Source organism: Alternaria arbusti, assembly GCF_024043155.1.
Source record: "Alternaria arbusti strain BMP 1465 chromosome Unknown scaffold_1, whole genome shotgun sequence".
NCBI classification, from domain to species: Eukaryota; Fungi; Ascomycota; class Dothideomycetes; order Pleosporales; family Pleosporaceae; genus Alternaria; species Alternaria arbusti.
The window spans coordinates 4,077,617-4,094,289 of NW_026249941.1; the positions used below are offsets into that span (position 1 = coordinate 4,077,617).

Below are 16,673 nucleotides of genomic sequence, written 5' to 3' on the forward strand. Positions count from 1 at the left end.
ACGACGGTTGTGGAGTCGAGTGCTGCGACCACGGGGACGAGTACGAGCGATAGCGATGCTGGATGGGTGGAGGAGGAGACTATGACTATGACTGTGTCGCTACTGCCTACGCCTGCGTCTTCAAACGCCGCGGAATCTGCTCTTACCGTGAGCGAGGGCTTTGAAGCCACCGCTACTGAGGTAGGCGAGGAGAGTGGAGCACAAGAGTCGGATCTTGCAAGCGCCAGTAATAGTAGGGCAAATGCCACTTCGACTCAGACTCCGTCGGTAGCGCCCACAGCAGCACCAACGCATCTCTCGCGCCTCTCTCTCAGCGCAAAGATTGCCTTGGCAGCGGGTATACCGTGCGGCGCGCTCTTCTTAGTCGGTGTAGTCGCAGGTGTGCGCTTGGTTTCTAAACGGAAGAAAATCACTGCAGCGAATGAGGTCACAGGCAATATAGCAAAGGCAGAGGCGTGTGGAAGAAAAGGCTGCGGACGTGAACTTGATGGCGTTGATACGCCGAGGCATGAGATGGAGACGGATAGTAATAGAATCGAGTTACATGTCTCAGTTGAGAGACATGAGTTGGACGCATCAGATTTTACATGCGGCGGTCTCAAGCCTAATAGCGAGAACACAAGTTGTCCTGTAGAACTTCCATGAGTAAGCTTGACTCATTGTCGCTTCCAGGCTTCGAACAATCGATGCACTATCCGATGCATCCTCATCCGACCCAGTCCATACGCAGTGCTGTCGTCAAATTTAGGCCGGAGTAAATGTCCGCTGCGTGACTGGCGCGCGGGCCGGTCCGCTAGTGATTGGAATTGGGTAGGTGCGATTGGTAAGGAGAAAAGTAGTCACGCGACCGCAACCAAGGTAGACTCTGCGCTTTGACGCACAATATCAGAAGGACTTGGGCGTTTTATCTGGTTGCTGCCTGAGATGAGAAATTCGCAGCGATGACTATGCTTATGTGGGGGGTTTGGTATTCCGATTTTATTGAACTCTGTGTCTTGCTCTTGAAGTGGGTCTGGTGGACAAATGGCGAGAGAGGTATTGTGATGGCTACGCGGGAATTCACTCCAAAAGCACGTGTTGGAGTGTCTTCAAGAGAAGAGTCAGACAACTTTCAATTCTTAACCATAGTTAAGGGCGGTTCTTAGGCTGGTCGCGCTGAACAGGAAAGTGCGAGGTAAAAGTATATAAGTGAGCTGAACGCACTTTCTTTTGCTCCCATCGACTTCATCGACCGCGACTACTCATACGGCTCTAGTGACTTCAGAAGACTACAAGCCTGTTAGTGACAACCAAAGCAGCAGTAAGACGCCTACCTCTATTACAACCTTGACACAACACCTTTCTAACCCACCTTGTAGCCTCCACACTCCGCCAACACCTCAACCATCCCAACTGAAACCCAGTCTTGTAGACTCCACACCCCACCGACACCTCAACTATCTAGACTGAATCCCAGTCTCATCGTCTCCCCGGTTCAAGATGTCAAACTTCGGCGATAACATGGCGGTAATGTCCACTCCCAGCGCCAACATGGGTGTAATGCCCACCCCAACACCGCCTATGGGGCCGCCATGTTACCCAGACAACTACACCGGCTTTACGGTGGAGCAGCAGAACGAGTTCACTGAGCGTCTGAATAATCAGGGGCTGCTCCTTGACAAGATCGAGGGCATTGAGGTACCACGCCCATATGCCCTTCTATGGCGACCTGTCACGAGAGCAAGAGAATTGCAGCCAGGATACGATTCGAGGACCGATCTTGTGTATCTCCTCTCGCGCTTCCCGCCTCCTCCGTGGGGTCCTATCTTCGAGGAGTTGCGCCACAAGTGGCAGCGTCCGGACGAAGCCGCCTACTGGGCCTGCCAGCAGGCGCAGCTGCATGAGCAGCAGCTAGCGGCGGGTTGGCAACAGATACCATACGCTCATCCACAGCAGGATGAGATGGGTGGACAGAGCGCGCAGATGCACGCTCAATACTGGGAGGCCAGGAACACGGAGGAGACACTTGCTGCTGCGCATCGAGCAGCGGAGAAACGGCGCCGGAATGACATGGCGATGGAGAGGGGAGACAGCGGTGTCGATGTGTTGGGCAGGAACAATGAGTCCAGGCTTGAAGAGACTGTGGCGCCCAGCCCAAACATCGATTCACGTTTGCTCGACATGTAATACGGACGGTAATGGACTGTGTTTGCTGAGTGATCTTGGAGCGTCGCATCACACCGCGAGTCTTCGGAGTTGAGTAGCGATCCGGTATCTGGCTTCGACTACCGCGACCCTAAAGAGCGAAGAAAGTGGACAAAAAAGACGCGGTCGATAAGACTGGCTGAGCTGGAGAGATAGAACCACGCGTACGGAAGGTTGCGCGAGAGTACTGTTTTATTGCGATGGTTTCCTGCATTTCAGTTGCATACATACTTTTCATAGAACTACACATTTGACAATCCATCCTTTGCTTCCCACCCGACGCGCAACATCGCACATCCTCATCGCAACACCACACGCGTTCAAACATGGAGATCGTGACGTGAAATTACTGACGTCGAATAGGCGCAGCACGGTGGTCCGTTCTTAGTGCGATGACGATTTACGGGGGCACTGCCCGCTAGGTGGCAACCTGCAGCGTGATCACCGAGTGCAATTCCGCGCGATGCCGATGCGATCGGACGATGCCAATGTCCGGATGTGCGGGCGCGTATATCGTGTATATCGTCGTTGGAAATGCGATAGAGAGCGATGAAGACGCAGAGAGGGGTGAATCGTGATAATCAAAATTGAAATTACGATCGTGTGCGACAATGCACGTCACAACGTCATGACAGGCTCGAGGTCTGGAATCCGCTTGCACGCCAACACGTGATAGCGCGCTTGGCGTTGAGGCGGAGCGCTCGGACAGCGGAATTAGCGATGAAGCCTCTTGGAGCTGGTGCCAACCTCTCCAGACCCGCGTCCCCTTTGCCTCTAAACCTCCATCGTCCAGAACCCCAATGTCTCGCATTCAATGGTGTCCTCGCAAAATGAGGTGGGTATCGTCACCTACCCGGCTACTGTCAACATAGCGACACTTGTCATCTTCTTCCTCTACCTCCTCGTCTCCATCTGGCTCATCATCCGCCAGGGCCTGGGCCACAGCTCGCCATGGATCTGGCTCACCCTGCTGTCCATATGTCGCCTCACGCAGGTGTCGCTCGATTTGGCAGCCACGACCAAGTTTCCGAAATTTTCAGCGCCGAACACGACCCTGGAAAGCGGTGTTGCCATCCTCACCACCATGGGGCTCACGCCGTTGTTTATGGCCACCAGTAGCTTGCTCAACACGACCACGCGCCCCAAGGGCCGACGCATGCAATGGATCCTGCTCATGGTCCACATTCCGCTCATCATCTCCTTCATTCTTATCGTGGCGGGTGGCATCGATCCGGATTCTCGAGACGGACCCACTTTTGCAGCGACGGAAGCCACTAAAGCCGGTGTTTCGCTGTACTTGGCGTGTTTCCTCGTCCTCATCTGGTCTACCACGGTCATCTCAGCGCGTCTTTACCTTGCCGACAGGGACGAGGTGCGGATTCTGACGACTGTCGTTATGAGCCTGCCGTTCTTTGTCGTCGATGTCGTCTACATGATGTGCTTCGCCTTTGAGCGGTGGCGTGCCAACGAAGGTAGCGATGGTTGGAAGAGCATGCGCTTCAACGTTATCAGTGGTAATGTGACTTTGCAATTGTGCATGTGAGTATTACGATTTTTTGTTGAGTCTGCCCCATTTGCTAATGTTTGCAGGCAAGTCATCATGGAATGGATCATTGTTGGGCTGTACCTTGCCCTGGGTCTTGAATTGCCAAGCAAAGCTGTGAGATTGCGACGGCAGATTGAAGACCAAATGGACCAAGCTAGGAACATTGACGTGGACGCATGGCAAGAGACGGTGTTGTGGAAGTTGCACGACAGCGTATCGCGGCTTGTCGCTGCGATGATCATGCCAGCCCTGCAGTTCGCGCACTGGATGTTGGGAAAGATCTTACGGTCCGGCCAACAAAACACGCCTTGAGGTGTCGGCAAGAAGCATTGCTCATAAACATCGACATCAGGATATGATCTCTTCTCAGAGCGCGATCACGGCGGGCCTATGACGTCACGAACGACAGTTGCTGTCGGAAGCTTCCTACGAAGTGCGCACCCGGCTTCCATGCCCGAGACCACAACGGCACCTCGCTGCAAATATCCTTGCGTCAGCAATTGCATCCGTCGACCAATTTCACTAAGGCCGTTCGCTCTGCCTTCGGTCGTGGCAAAATGCGTCGAGGTACGGCTATCGCGGCACGCCTACAGCACCCCTGTGCCCACAATTCGCGACGCGAAACACCAAAGTCCGCCACCGCGCGAATGCGCTACTCCCTCTCTGTTCGGAATCGCGTCGCACGCGACGGAGTGGCACACTGCCAGAAATTCAGAGAGGAAGGCAGCAGATGTGAGGCAACGCTACAGAATACAGCAGCATGGGAAGCTGGTGGGTGGACGGCTGAGAAGAGCACACAGGTTACAGCTAATGCCTAGCACAATGCATACGATGCACTTTACGACGACAGTCCGCTGATCCCTTCGAAGTCGTTGGCAGATATGTACAAGCAACATCGTGTGAACCTGTGAGGTCACGCCTATGCCAGGCGCCCCCAAGGGTGGCCAGATTCCGTGTGGCATACATACTACAAAACCACAACAAGTAGATAGCCTTCAAGACAATGAATACTTCCCGTCTAATACCGTTGTGCAGAATGCGACACACACCCTACCCACTTCTTGTGGCACTGCCTTGTCGCCATTCCCACCGCTTCGGCCGGGCTTGAGCCTTTTCCGATATGCTCGCTATTCTTTCTATAAAACGCTGTCAGCGACTTTGCTTCCTCTCTCCATCCATCACACACACAATTCGTGTTTTATTCAAAAGCACAAAGCACTCATGAATGTTCGATTTCTGGCTGCTGAAATGGTCAAAGACGGTACCCATGAGATTGTGCGAAAATCGTTTTGATGGAACAACAGTCCAAAGATCTGACTCAAAAATCGTGCCGACTTCTGGCCATGCGTTTGGAGTTAAAGTTTAGAGCATTGCTCTTTCCTCACATGCGGCTGCGCGTGTCGCCCTTGGCTTTGCTACAAAAGACTTCATCCTCTGTCTTTCTTCTTCACTCTTGCACTACGTTACCTTGCCGTTTCTACCAAAACAACACCATCGTAACCCCATGAGTTCGCGTCTCGTCCAGTCGGCCACTCAAAATGAAACGAGACGAGGTTATGATTTGGGAAAGCGCGTGTGATACACAACCCTCTACTTTGTCGAACCAATCAACTTGTCATGCATCAAAAGCCATCACGGTATTTGTCATGTGCTTCTGAAGGGTTTTTCTTTTCGTTCAGCATAGAACGCACATGCGCGTCCAACTTCAGTAGAGCTGTCCAAAGAGCCAACGAGACCAAATACATGTTTGCGACGATGCGAGACCCTGTCGCCTACATCAAAGTAGAAGGTGTCTTCGCGGCTGAACGCTATGTACACGACAAAAGGGTGCATAATGCCCGACGATGACAATGCGGCTATGGTCATCCCAGCGTTGTTCTGCGGTATAAAGTCGACTTTTGCCTTCGTTTCGATTTCCTGACTTCTTCTACACACAGTTTTCGAAATACAAAAGCGACGATCAAATGTGGTGTGCCTGCTTTTCTTGCTCTCCAAATGCTGACAATGCGTTAGTCATGTGCTACTGTCTTCTCTTGCGTTCCAAAATCATAGAATATGAAAACCTGTTGCTTTCTGGTGTCCGACAATTACGAAAGAGCTCATACGTATTTTGAAAGGCTCGAGTATATGGTACTACGCTGATGAGGTAGGGCATGATCATGAAATAGCTGTGCTAGGATTTTTTGAATTATAAAAGAGTGAGATCTATGCCGAAAAGTTCCATCGACTCACAATTATCCCTACATTAACAATACCTCTATTCGAAACCAAAACCCATTGGTATCGCTGTAATAGGGCTGGTAACAGACCAAGGTTTTATCCTGCGACATCCCATCGCTACTTATGTCGTCCAAAATGGGACAGCTTTACACGATGTTCTCGTCGTATGCGGATCCCAAAATTCCAGGCTATAGCATTGACTACAACCACGACATCTCTGCGCATCAATTCGAGCGAGATGATGCTTTCTGAACTTTCCCGAACGCATGCCACAGAAATGGTAAAGTTGAGTAGACTATGTAGCTGCCTGGGTGTACTTAAACCGATGAGGCAGGTAGAAGCAGTCTTGGCAACTACGTCATTCCGATGCTCGGGATTTGGGTGTAAGGCTACCCGCGATAAGATCGGAACAAGACATCGGCACCTGCATTAGCAAGCATCGTGACTACATGCGAACATGGGCTTTCCACGTCAATTGCAGTCGCGATAACTACCCGCGGTGATGTATGACAAGCCGTTGGGATGAGGAGATGTATAAATGGCAATTCCGATGAGCTGGTAAATGTCCGCAAGCCGCGCCTTCCCTACACAGACTGACACCAGCCGTTCAGAATGGTGCACTTCACACGCCTCGCATTTGCATCGCTCTGCCACGTGGTAGCTAGCCAAAATATGCCTTTCGATGCACGAGAAGCGACCATCGACTCGGTACACCATGCGCTCTACTCCAGACTCTCAACATGCCGCGAAGTGGTATCTTCATTCCTGTCCAATATCGAAGCCAACAACAACCGAACAAACGCAATCATTGCGTTAAATCCCAATGCTTTGGCTATCGCCGATCAGCTGGATGAGCAGCTTTCGGCCGGCAATGCTACTGGTCCACTCTTTTGCGTCCCGATATTGCTCAAAGACAACTACGATACAGCGGATATGCCGACCACTGGTGGAAACTTGGCTTTGGCGCATTCGCAACCGTCTGAAGACGCTCCAAGCGTGGCTGCTTTCAAGAAGGCAGGAGCTATCATCCTCGGCAAGGCTAACCTGCACGAGCTTGCTTTGGAAGGCATCAGCGTATCATCTCTGGGCGGGCAGACTATCAACCCATACGACTCCACACGAACACCAGGCGGAAGTTCGGGTGGGACTGGTGCTGCGGTCGCCTCGTCATTCTGCGTATTCGGCACCGGGACAGATACAGTGAACTCGCTCCGCAGTCCAGCATCGGCAAACTCTTTATGTAGCATCCGGCCTACGCGTGGACTCATCACTCGGACTGGCATCGTCCCAATATCGACCACACACGATGTTATCGGACCCATCGCGAAAACGATCAAAGACGTCGCCACAGCTCTGACTGTCATGGCTACAACAGGCTATGATGCAGCCGACAACGACACTGCACTCGTCCCAAGTCCCATTCGCGGCATCGACTACACTTCCAAGCTTTCCAGCACTTCACTCAAAGGTCTACGTATCGGCGTACTGAACAGCTTCTTCAACCGCACAGACACCCCCGAAGTCACACCCGTCAATACTGCAATGGACTCTGTCATGTCGCGTCTCACTGCAGAAGGCGTGACACTGATTGCCATCAACGAGACCATTTACAACGCAACCGCCATCCAAACTGCGTACGACGTCCAACGCTTCGAGTACCGCGAGCTCATGGACCAGTATCTAGAACGTCCTTCCCTTCAAGGCGAGCATCCCAGCACACTGAACGAACTATATTCTCGCAAAGCCGTCAATGGGTCCGGAGGAGAGTTCCTCGTCATCCCCTCTCAATACGAGTACGTCAACACCGCTCTCGTATCCTCCACCGGCAACGCTACATACAACGATCGTCAAGCCGGGATCCGCAATCTCAGGCTCGCACTTCTCAACACATTCACGTCGAATAACCTCGACGCGATCATCTACCCCGAACAGAAGAACCTCGTCGTTAAGATCGGTTCGCCGTCACAATCTGGACGTAATGGTATCTTGGCCGCATTGACAGGTACGCCCGTTGTCACCGTGCCAGCGGGCTTCTCCGACTCGAGTGAAGAGGCGCCAATTGGCGTACCGATCGGCATGGAGATTTTGGGGAGGCCATGGGAAGAAGAGAAGCTGTTGGGGATTGGGTATGCGGTGGAGCAGTTGTTGAAGGTGAGGAGAAGTCCTGTTTGGGCGAGAGAAATGGTAGAGGGAAAGAAGTACGAGAGTGTGCCGGTTGTGAAGCCGGATACGGGAAATATTCCGGATGTGTATCCATTGGGGACGCTGGAATAGAGTTGAAGACGACAAGGGCGTTGGAAACGCCTATTGTCATCATTTTGTGAGATGCGTTCGGCACAATGTTAACGCACGATGCTGCTATTCAGCTTGAGTCACGAGAATACCACAGCGATGCATCATAGCAGCTGCTCTGTCCGACCATTGCGGCTTTTCTGAAGCAACCATGCAAAACCTCGTAGCCTACCTTCTCGTCGGCTCTGCGTCGGTCGCAAAGGCTTCTCCAGCTCTGTCGTCGACCGTACAGTCGTGACACCGGCTGCAAGCTCCCTTCTTTCTGCTCGCCATTGTATAGACCGGGGACAGTGAAGACTGGTGAAGCGTTTCGAAAGGTATGAGGCACGTCGCGACAGAGACCGGGGCCCGAGCGGCGTTTAGTTCGATATCGCAATGGAAAGGCATCGTAGCCGATGCGTACCGCATGTGATCTGAACTCTATGCTTAGGACATGGCTTCGTTCAGACTGCCGCAATCGTCAGGGCCTCAGTTGGTATGTGTATCAGGATTTGCAAAAAAAGTGACGTACCAATGCTGCGTCGTGGCTGTGCACCTAATAGCTGCGGTTGTATAGCAGAAGATACTCCGTCGCTGCCGACGAGCGCCGCACGTGAAAGCCCAAATGCGTTCATTCGGATGTCGACCGATGTTGTGAGACGCGCCTCGGTTGGTCGGCATCACGGAGGTATGCCAAGACTCTGACTAATGCGCGGGCCTAGCCGCTGGTGGCCGTCCTCTGCGCCTCAGAACCACACTCCAACCTCACAACACCCCCGCCGCGGCCACCAGTTCCACCCCAGTCGCGCACCAGCAGCCACAAACGGAACACTCAGGCCGGATCATGGTCGCGCCGGAGGCAGAACCTACCCCAGATGCAGTATCAACATCCCTGAAACCGACGATGTGCCACTAGGAAACCTTGTTCCCAGAAGGGAACGACGAAACTTTCAACTGACCGCTCTCGTGCTTCAAGATATGGAAACACCGGTTTGATTTGGTCTGTCCGAGACCCTGATCACCCTGATCACCATCTGCAGGTATGGTCTGCATTCGCCTAGCACCCTGCCGCACATCTTCATCGTGGCTATTGCAGTACGGCTGATCGACGGACTTGCGCAGTCACGACTCGACATATATTCGACTACAGCGTAATTGGACGCATCTCTACAATGATAACATCTAAACAAAGTCAACGATACATTCTTGAAGGCAGTCGCCCGAACATCGTCAAGTACCCCGAATAGCACGCATAAACGTCCACCGCCTCAGCCACTCTCAGTTTCATGGAATCAAGGGTTCATTTGTGTTCACTGCCAAGCTTTGAAACCTCAGACTTCCGAATGCTTAGCCCTAACTCGCCCTAGCCACAAGTCCGTTTATCCACCGGTAAACTTTGGACGATTCATGCAACACTGTGTGCTGTTGCTGACTACGACAGGTTGGTGCAAAGTTCTTACCGACACTACCGCATCACCGGAATCGTCACCAATTCATACGTCTCAGTCTCCAGTAATCATGTCGACTTCACACCAGATTGGCTCGGTACACTTGCCAGACTACCTTCAACGTCTAAGACCCAACACACAGAGTCATGTTTGCAGTATGTTTCTGGATTTGATGCTGCCGCAAACACGTTTCGTACGTTTTCGTCTAGCGACTCCGCACCTCATGCAACGTTTCTACGTGACCACGATGGGTTTGAAACTCCATCATACCCAGGCTCTCACGTCTTGGCCAAACCGGAGCGCCTCACCACCTTGGAACTAACCAAAGTCGATGCTGGTCACGATGCCGAATACCCTTCTCGGTGTCTGCCTGTGCTGCCAGACGTTGTATAAAGACGCCCGGCCTCGCAACCTTAGAAGAGCATCAAGCAACAGGTTCCCAACCCAGCAACTACAGTAATCACCACTCCTCTTCTCTTCTATTATCTAATACCTCTTCACTTCACTACCTAATCTTTTCTCTGACCGGTTCAGACAATAATCAACAAAATCAACATGTTCTCCAAGATTGCCACCATCTCCATCAGCCTTTTGGCTTCCTCTTCCCTCGTGGCTGGCCACGCTGCCATCATCAAGGCTACTGGTGATGCAGGAGGTGCTGGTTCCGCCATCGGTGTCGACCCCAACACTCCTCGTGACGGTACCAACCGCAACCCCTTCCAACAGGATGCCACTCGCTTCCGTGGTGACGCCGCAGACACTTGCGGTGAGACACTCGGTGGAGGTGCCAACGACATCGCGGCTGGTACTGCTCAGGTCATGCAGCTCAACGGCGCCACTCTTCCTCAGGTCTCTGCTGGTGGCTCAGTCATGATGACTGTTCACCAGGTCAACTCTGACGGTGCCGGTCCCTACACTTGCATGGTCGACGCTACTGGTACTGGTACCAACTGGCAAGCCGCCACTGTCACCACCAACCTTCCTGGTAACGACCGTGGTCGCAACCGGGACACTCAGATGCAGGATCTTCCCCTGACCGTCTCCATGCCCGCTGGCATGACCTGTACAGGAACTGTCGCTGGCCAGAGCAACGTCTGCATGGTCCGTTGCCAGAACCCCGCTCGTGCTGGACCTTTCGGTGGCTGTGTCCCCGTTCAGATGGCTGGAGCTGCTGCTGCTGCCCCCGCCGCCGGTGCTGCCGCCGGTGCCGCTCCCGCTGCCGGTGCCGCCCCTGCTGGTAAGTTCATCACACTCAACTATCTCTCATTCAATATCTAACTTGACATAGCTGCTTCTCCTGCCGCTGGTGCCGCTGGTGCCGCCACCTCTGGAACTGCCGCCGCCCCTGCTACCGGTGCCGCTGCTGGTGCCGCCGCCCCTGCCGCCGCCGCTCCCGCTGCTGCTTCCCCTGCTGCCAACGCCGGTGCCGCTACTGGAGCCACTGGCGCAACTGGTGCTACCGGAGCTACTACTGGTGCCACTGGTGCTCAGCCCGCTGCCAACGCTGGTGCCGCCGCTGGCGTTCAATCCGGTGCAGGTGTTCAATCCGGTGCTACTGGTGCTACTGGCGCCACTGGTGCTACTACTGGTGCTGGTGTCGCTACCGGTGCCACTGGCGCTACCGGTGCTACTGGCGCAACTGGTGCCACTGGCTCTACCACTGGCTCAACTACCGGCACTGCTGCTCTCACCGGTGGCGCTTCCCAGCGCAAGCGCGAGGCTGCCCGCAACCAGCCCGCACTCACCAACGACGACCAGGAGGAGGAGCTCGACCTCCTTGAGGGCGAGGACTTCTAGACGCATCGCTCAGCATCTTACGACGATAATATCACGATTGGTCACAAAACAACATAAATACGACGGAGAAGGATGAATGGATACGGTAATGGAATGGGTTGTATATACCTCGAATAGTTTGGAATAGTTAGTGTGGGGTGGAGCTAGTTGCTCATCTCTCTGGCGGCGTCTGTGACGCGCAGAGGATGGGCTTGTCAATACTGGGTATTGTAAGATAGAATTGGGTGGAAGTGGTGGATTGCGTGGTTTACTCGGGCTTGGGAACCCTGGTCAATTACGCTCCTTAATGATTAGTTTGGAATATACGATATACCTTTAAGCTTTCTCCGCATGCAATTCACTTCTAGTATGATATAACACTTGGCTTGATGCCTGGGGGATTAGGCATGAAGTCAGGCTAAGCTTTTTGGATCTGCGCTAGGTGGTTCTAAGATGGGTGGGATGCATGGATAGGGTGGCTATTGTTGTTGTGGCGTATCGCGTTTTGATGTCGTTTCATCGCGACCGGAACGCGCCCACCCGGATGCTGAACCACCAGCTCGACTGCGCGTCTGACTTACGAAGACAGATAGTTGTAATGATGAAAAACCAAGTTAGCATTGGGTTTTCGTTAACTTTGCGATGATTGCTCGCTCGAATCCTACCGCGGCTTTGGAAGTCGAGCCACTTTACGCTGTGGAACAGTTTATCATGGGGAACGGCGTAATGTGCACATACGAGACAGTGAAAGGAACAGTCTAATTAGGGTCTGAGTAGTTGATTTCAATAAAGAGGGTGCGTAGTAAAACGCCGATATCCAGTCCCAAATTCCGTTTTCCCGTTTCCCAACCAAGTCCTTCGATCCCGTAAAAATAACGACAGGCTTACACGGGAGCTGAAAAGGATTAGCAAATGACTATCATACAAACTTTGCGAAGGAAGCTTCACTGGGAGTGTGATGTAAAAAAGAGAACATACTGTCATTGTTGTTATAGCAAGGAGTGCGCCCCTGAGCAGTAATGAGACCAGCGCAGGCAAACTTGCCCCCAGCGTTGCACTTGGTAGGGGTGTCCTCGCCGCTCTGCAGGAGGCGAGATGCACCGGAGCAGACGGCGGTGCAGTCGGATGTATCGCCGGTCTGGGCGTTCTGTTGCCAGAGTCGTCAGTTTGAGGAAGAGAGGATGGGAGTAAGTGGGAGATGTATGGGGCGGAAAGACGTACGTAGCCGTAAAGGCAGCAGTGAGAGCCGTCGTTGAAGAGACACTGGCATTGGCGGGCTCCGCTGCAGCCAGCTGCCTCACCGAGGGCAACGGCACCGAGGAGGATGAGGAGAGTGGTGACGAACTTCATGATGAGGGTTGGCTGCTGTGGTGTTGTGGTGTTGTGGTGTTGTGGTGTTGAGGAGCTGTGGGATGGTGAGTATTCAAGCGTTCTTCTTTGCTAATTATATAGACTTCGACGGTGCTCTCCAAGTAGCTTCAACTCGGCCAATGGTGACCAAAGCGGAGCCTCAACTACTTCAAGGTCCCACTTCTACCCCAAATTAAAGCCGAAAGAACGAAGGAAAATAGTAGACACGACCTCTTTCTGCCGCACTATCCCTTGCACAGCATCTCTGAGTGGCCATCATGACGCCGTTGCCATCACTCGGCGATACTACGACAACATCACGTTGCTATCGTGCGCCCGATGTGCGTGGAGAGAGCCGCTTCACGTTGAATACCGGGGCATTTCCATATCCTACAGCCACACTGACCACCGGACAACGTGCCTAGCGGTGACACTGCCAGATTGTAGGCGCTATAGTCTCATCTTATCGACTACTAATCACAGAATCCGGAAAGTCTACCTGCAGGTCACTGGACGTGAATGGCTAGTCCACTGAGAACCCTGATGCAGCCTGCACGATTGGATGATTGGGAATATACACCGAGAGTATGGTTAGCCTATACAACCCGACGTCGTGTAACCGCTGCCAGCACGTCCCTTTTACAGGTAGTCTGCTAGTAACCTCCACTATAGCAGTATTATGGTGGCACCTTATACAAGAAAAAACCTGAACAGGTCTGCGGACTACATCAAACTAAAAACTTGCAAAGTAGGTGATCCAACGTTAACGTAGACTCCAGAGTGTTCGGCTTTTTCGTCAGTTGGCGTGGTGGCATGACTGGTTTCATCGTTACTCACGTTGAGCTAAAGACACAAAATTGACTCCATGTGGGGACATATTGAGTCGGCTGCGCTGTCGTGGTAAGGGGTACTGGACATTAGTGATCCTTTTATTGCAGCCGTTAGCGATGACCCGCATGACAGACCATCGAGGTACCCATAGGCCAGCATACCCAGGTAACCACAAACGTGATAGACAGATCGGCGTACATTTTGCCTTGTTGGAGTCACGGGGATATCTACAAACATCGCATCCGTGCCGGCATAAGACACAAAGCCATCGCGAACATGTCACGGACTGCTCATGTGCCCAAGCTACGTTCGCTGCGCCCGCTGCATTGAGCTTGGTGAACGGCCCGAACCGTATTCGGCCATGTGATGCGCTGATTGGTCGCAACGCAGCTATAAGAGTGGGACGCCGGTGTTGTTCCGGTGTACCTGCCAGGTGTGGAAGTCGACGATACCATTCCTGGAAGTCTCCTTGTATCTTGGGATCCATTCGGTAGAACGGGAAGCGGCGTTGAATCCACATGGCGTGAATTGGGATATCCCTGTAACCTTACTTGACATACACACCCTGACACCGTACGGCTGCCTGGTTGCCACGAGTTGAATCTCGTATGAATCAATGGTTAACTCACGATGCTAGGTATCGCGAAGCCCGATGCGTGTTTTCAGTGGTGATTGTCGGGTTATTCGGTGCGAATTGAGTCGAGCTTCTGCATCTGCCATAGCTTCCCGTTATTGTACGAAGAGCGACAAGCGTCTTCTGAACGCGATGTGTCTAGCCAAGCTTTGGCTTAGCTTGCTTGTGTTGTCAGTCAAGCTTCCACCGTCATGACACGTGCCTCCCAGGGTCCCAGCGTAATGGGCATCGCGGGGAAATCTTGTCAGTCCAGAATCTTCCAGACCTAGCGGCCGTTGCCGTTAGATGCACATCATGTGAGCCAGAACTCTGTCCAGACCCAGTCGCAAGGATCCAGGCATATCAGAACTCAGGGGCGATATCTAGTCTTGACATTGAAGGGCCGCAGAGTACAGCCACTGCCTTTCTTCCAGAGCTCGTCGTTCCAGACCTGAGCGAGACGACGGTGGTTGCGATAGCGAGACCAGTGACTTGATACTATATTGGTAGCTGCCCCCATTGTCCGACAGGAAGTGTGCCCGTGGTTGCCGCTTGGTGATGAGTGGTACCAGCCTGTCTCCGCGTCCCATCACGAGGACTAGCTTCGGCGTAAGCAACGAAAGTAGCTATCCCCGTCGCCAGTTGTGCGTCGTATTGGTGATCAAGACCTTCCACTGGGAACCTAATGTGTGTCTTCCCACCGCTCTTTCGTCTCCTGCCATCAGGTGTAGCATCGTCCGCGGCGGGTGGTCGGTGGTTGAGGGTGGCATCGCAGTGCAGCGACGAACGGTTTCGGGTGGCGCACGTACTATCGGGATACATCTAGGCTTCGAGGATTTTCGGAAGACCGTGTCTGGAGTATCGACGCGCATTCGTAGCGATAATGCCGTGAAGTGTGGGAATGGGCTGGAGATGCCGCCTGTTGGGTTTGCCCCGTTGCGGCTCAAAACCCTTTCGCGACAACGTTTCCGGATCGGGAGTGCGCAGGTTGCACTTCATCGCGTAGTGAAGGTTTGGCGGTGGTGGGTATGCACCCAATGTGCAAGACCAGCAAGGTACGCGGAGACGCGCTGGTGGGTGTCGAATGGCCGCTCAGGGTCTGTCTTAGTCAGCGCTAACAAGTCCCCGCGACGCGTCGGTCTCACGTCTGAATCTGGAACATGAACCGACGCGCATTTGCAGTGACCGTTACCTCGATCTTTCTTTCCAAACAGTGACCGAATTACCCATCGTTGCCTGGCGTCACGTTGTCAGAGAGCGTTTCCAAAGCGTGCGAAAGAGGCACGGGCCCTGCTTGAAGAACCCAACAGAGCAGGCACGAAGGGAACGGGAAGGTGCGAGATCAAGGTCAATTTTACTTGATATTTTATCGTTCATTTTATTAGCAGATATGGGTGATCTAGTATTCTCTCCAGCGCCTTCTATTCTGCCTTCCGCCGATATATAAATCCTACTCATCGCCGACAACCATTGCTAAAATCTGCCAAAGACCGACAACAGGTTCTGTCGACTTCTGGAGGCGATAGCACCCAGAAACCACTACCGAGCGACTTTGTCCATCGGATAGGGCGTCTGATTCATCGAAGTCAATGCCATTGAGCGTGGCCAAGTCCTCGTCGCTGCTGCAAGTCCGCGTTGAGTTGTTGTGATGGACCCATGCAATGCGAACTGATCAATCGGCCAGGCCGCTTCCTTCCTCTTGCGCCATACATATCTGAGGTTCAGAGATCAGGCGTGATGGGAAAGCCCTCGTCTCCAAAGCTCCGAATTAGTCCATCGGCCAGGCGCAGCAGTCTTTGGCGATTGCATAGAACGAGAAGGGCGTGACAATGGCTGCGACGACAGCAAGCAGATGAGCCGTTGATCCAACCACTCGAGCCGCAATCTTCAGCATCATGCGAACCGCCAGAATGTTTAAGGCGAGTATTGATGCTTCCCCTTCGATGCGTAAGTTGAGCCGAAGAACCGCCCCACACCGCCCACCCGTCTCCACCACCAAAAAAAAATAGCAAAAAGAAGGCAAAAACATACAACAGCGGGGATTCGCTAGTGGTCACCCACCTAACTACTAATCCGCCGGTACAATGCTTGTATATGGCTGAGCGGACGGGAAGCCTAATTCTCATTGTCCTATGGTCGTATGTGGCAAAGTAAGAAAGTAGATGGTACATCATGTCGACGTGAACGAGGCTTGGGGATGGGCTTATCAAGTGATCGTGTCAACGGGGGTAAGGCCATAACCATCGATGACATCCCAGACGTATGAGGAAGTGTGTAGACAGGGAAAAGCGAAGAACGGACGCTGTGTAAGGCGAGTATTGCTGCCTGGCCTTGGGCGCGCAACCTGGCGTGCTCAAATGTGTCGCGGAAGGAGCCAACCAGAACCATGCATGCGACCGCAGGCGGGAAGACAGGAGTGTGGTAAGGAAGAGGG

At 53.0% G+C, this 16,673-nt stretch overlaps 4 protein-coding genes across 4 annotated transcripts; all 4 read left to right on the forward strand.

Moving 5' to 3' along the window:
- Positions 1-1,530: 1,530 nt before the first annotated feature.
- Positions 1,531-2,166, forward strand: J4E86_001480 (uncharacterized protein; the record flags this gene model as incomplete). The annotated part of the gene is made up of 2 exons (XM_051442047.1): positions 1,531-1,677; positions 1,735-2,166. 2 exons carry the CDS (start codon positions 1,531-1,533, stop codon positions 2,164-2,166), a joined length of 579 nt encoding a protein of 192 aa, XP_051308218.1.
- An 832-nt stretch (positions 2,167-2,998) lies between these two features.
- On the forward strand, positions 2,999-4,042 carry J4E86_001481 (uncharacterized protein; the record flags this gene model as incomplete). Its single annotated transcript, XM_051442048.1, has 2 exons — positions 2,999-3,723; positions 3,775-4,042. The coding sequence occupies 2 exons, from the start codon at positions 2,999-3,001 to the stop codon at positions 4,040-4,042; spliced, it is 993 nt and encodes a 330-aa protein (XP_051308219.1).
- A 2,520-nt stretch (positions 4,043-6,562) lies between these two features.
- On the forward strand, positions 6,563-8,224 carry J4E86_001482 (uncharacterized protein; the record flags this gene model as incomplete). Its single annotated transcript, XM_051442049.1, has 1 exon — positions 6,563-8,224. One exon carries the CDS (start codon positions 6,563-6,565, stop codon positions 8,222-8,224), a length of 1,662 nt encoding a protein of 553 aa, XP_051308220.1.
- Positions 8,225-10,224: 2,000 nt separating this feature from the next.
- On the forward strand, positions 10,225-11,466 carry J4E86_001483 (uncharacterized protein; the record flags this gene model as incomplete). The annotated part of the gene is made up of 2 exons (XM_051442050.1): positions 10,225-10,906; positions 10,958-11,466. The coding sequence occupies 2 exons, from the start codon at positions 10,225-10,227 to the stop codon at positions 11,464-11,466; spliced, it is 1,191 nt and encodes a 396-aa protein (XP_051308221.1).
- Positions 11,467-16,673: the final 5,207 nt, after the last annotated feature.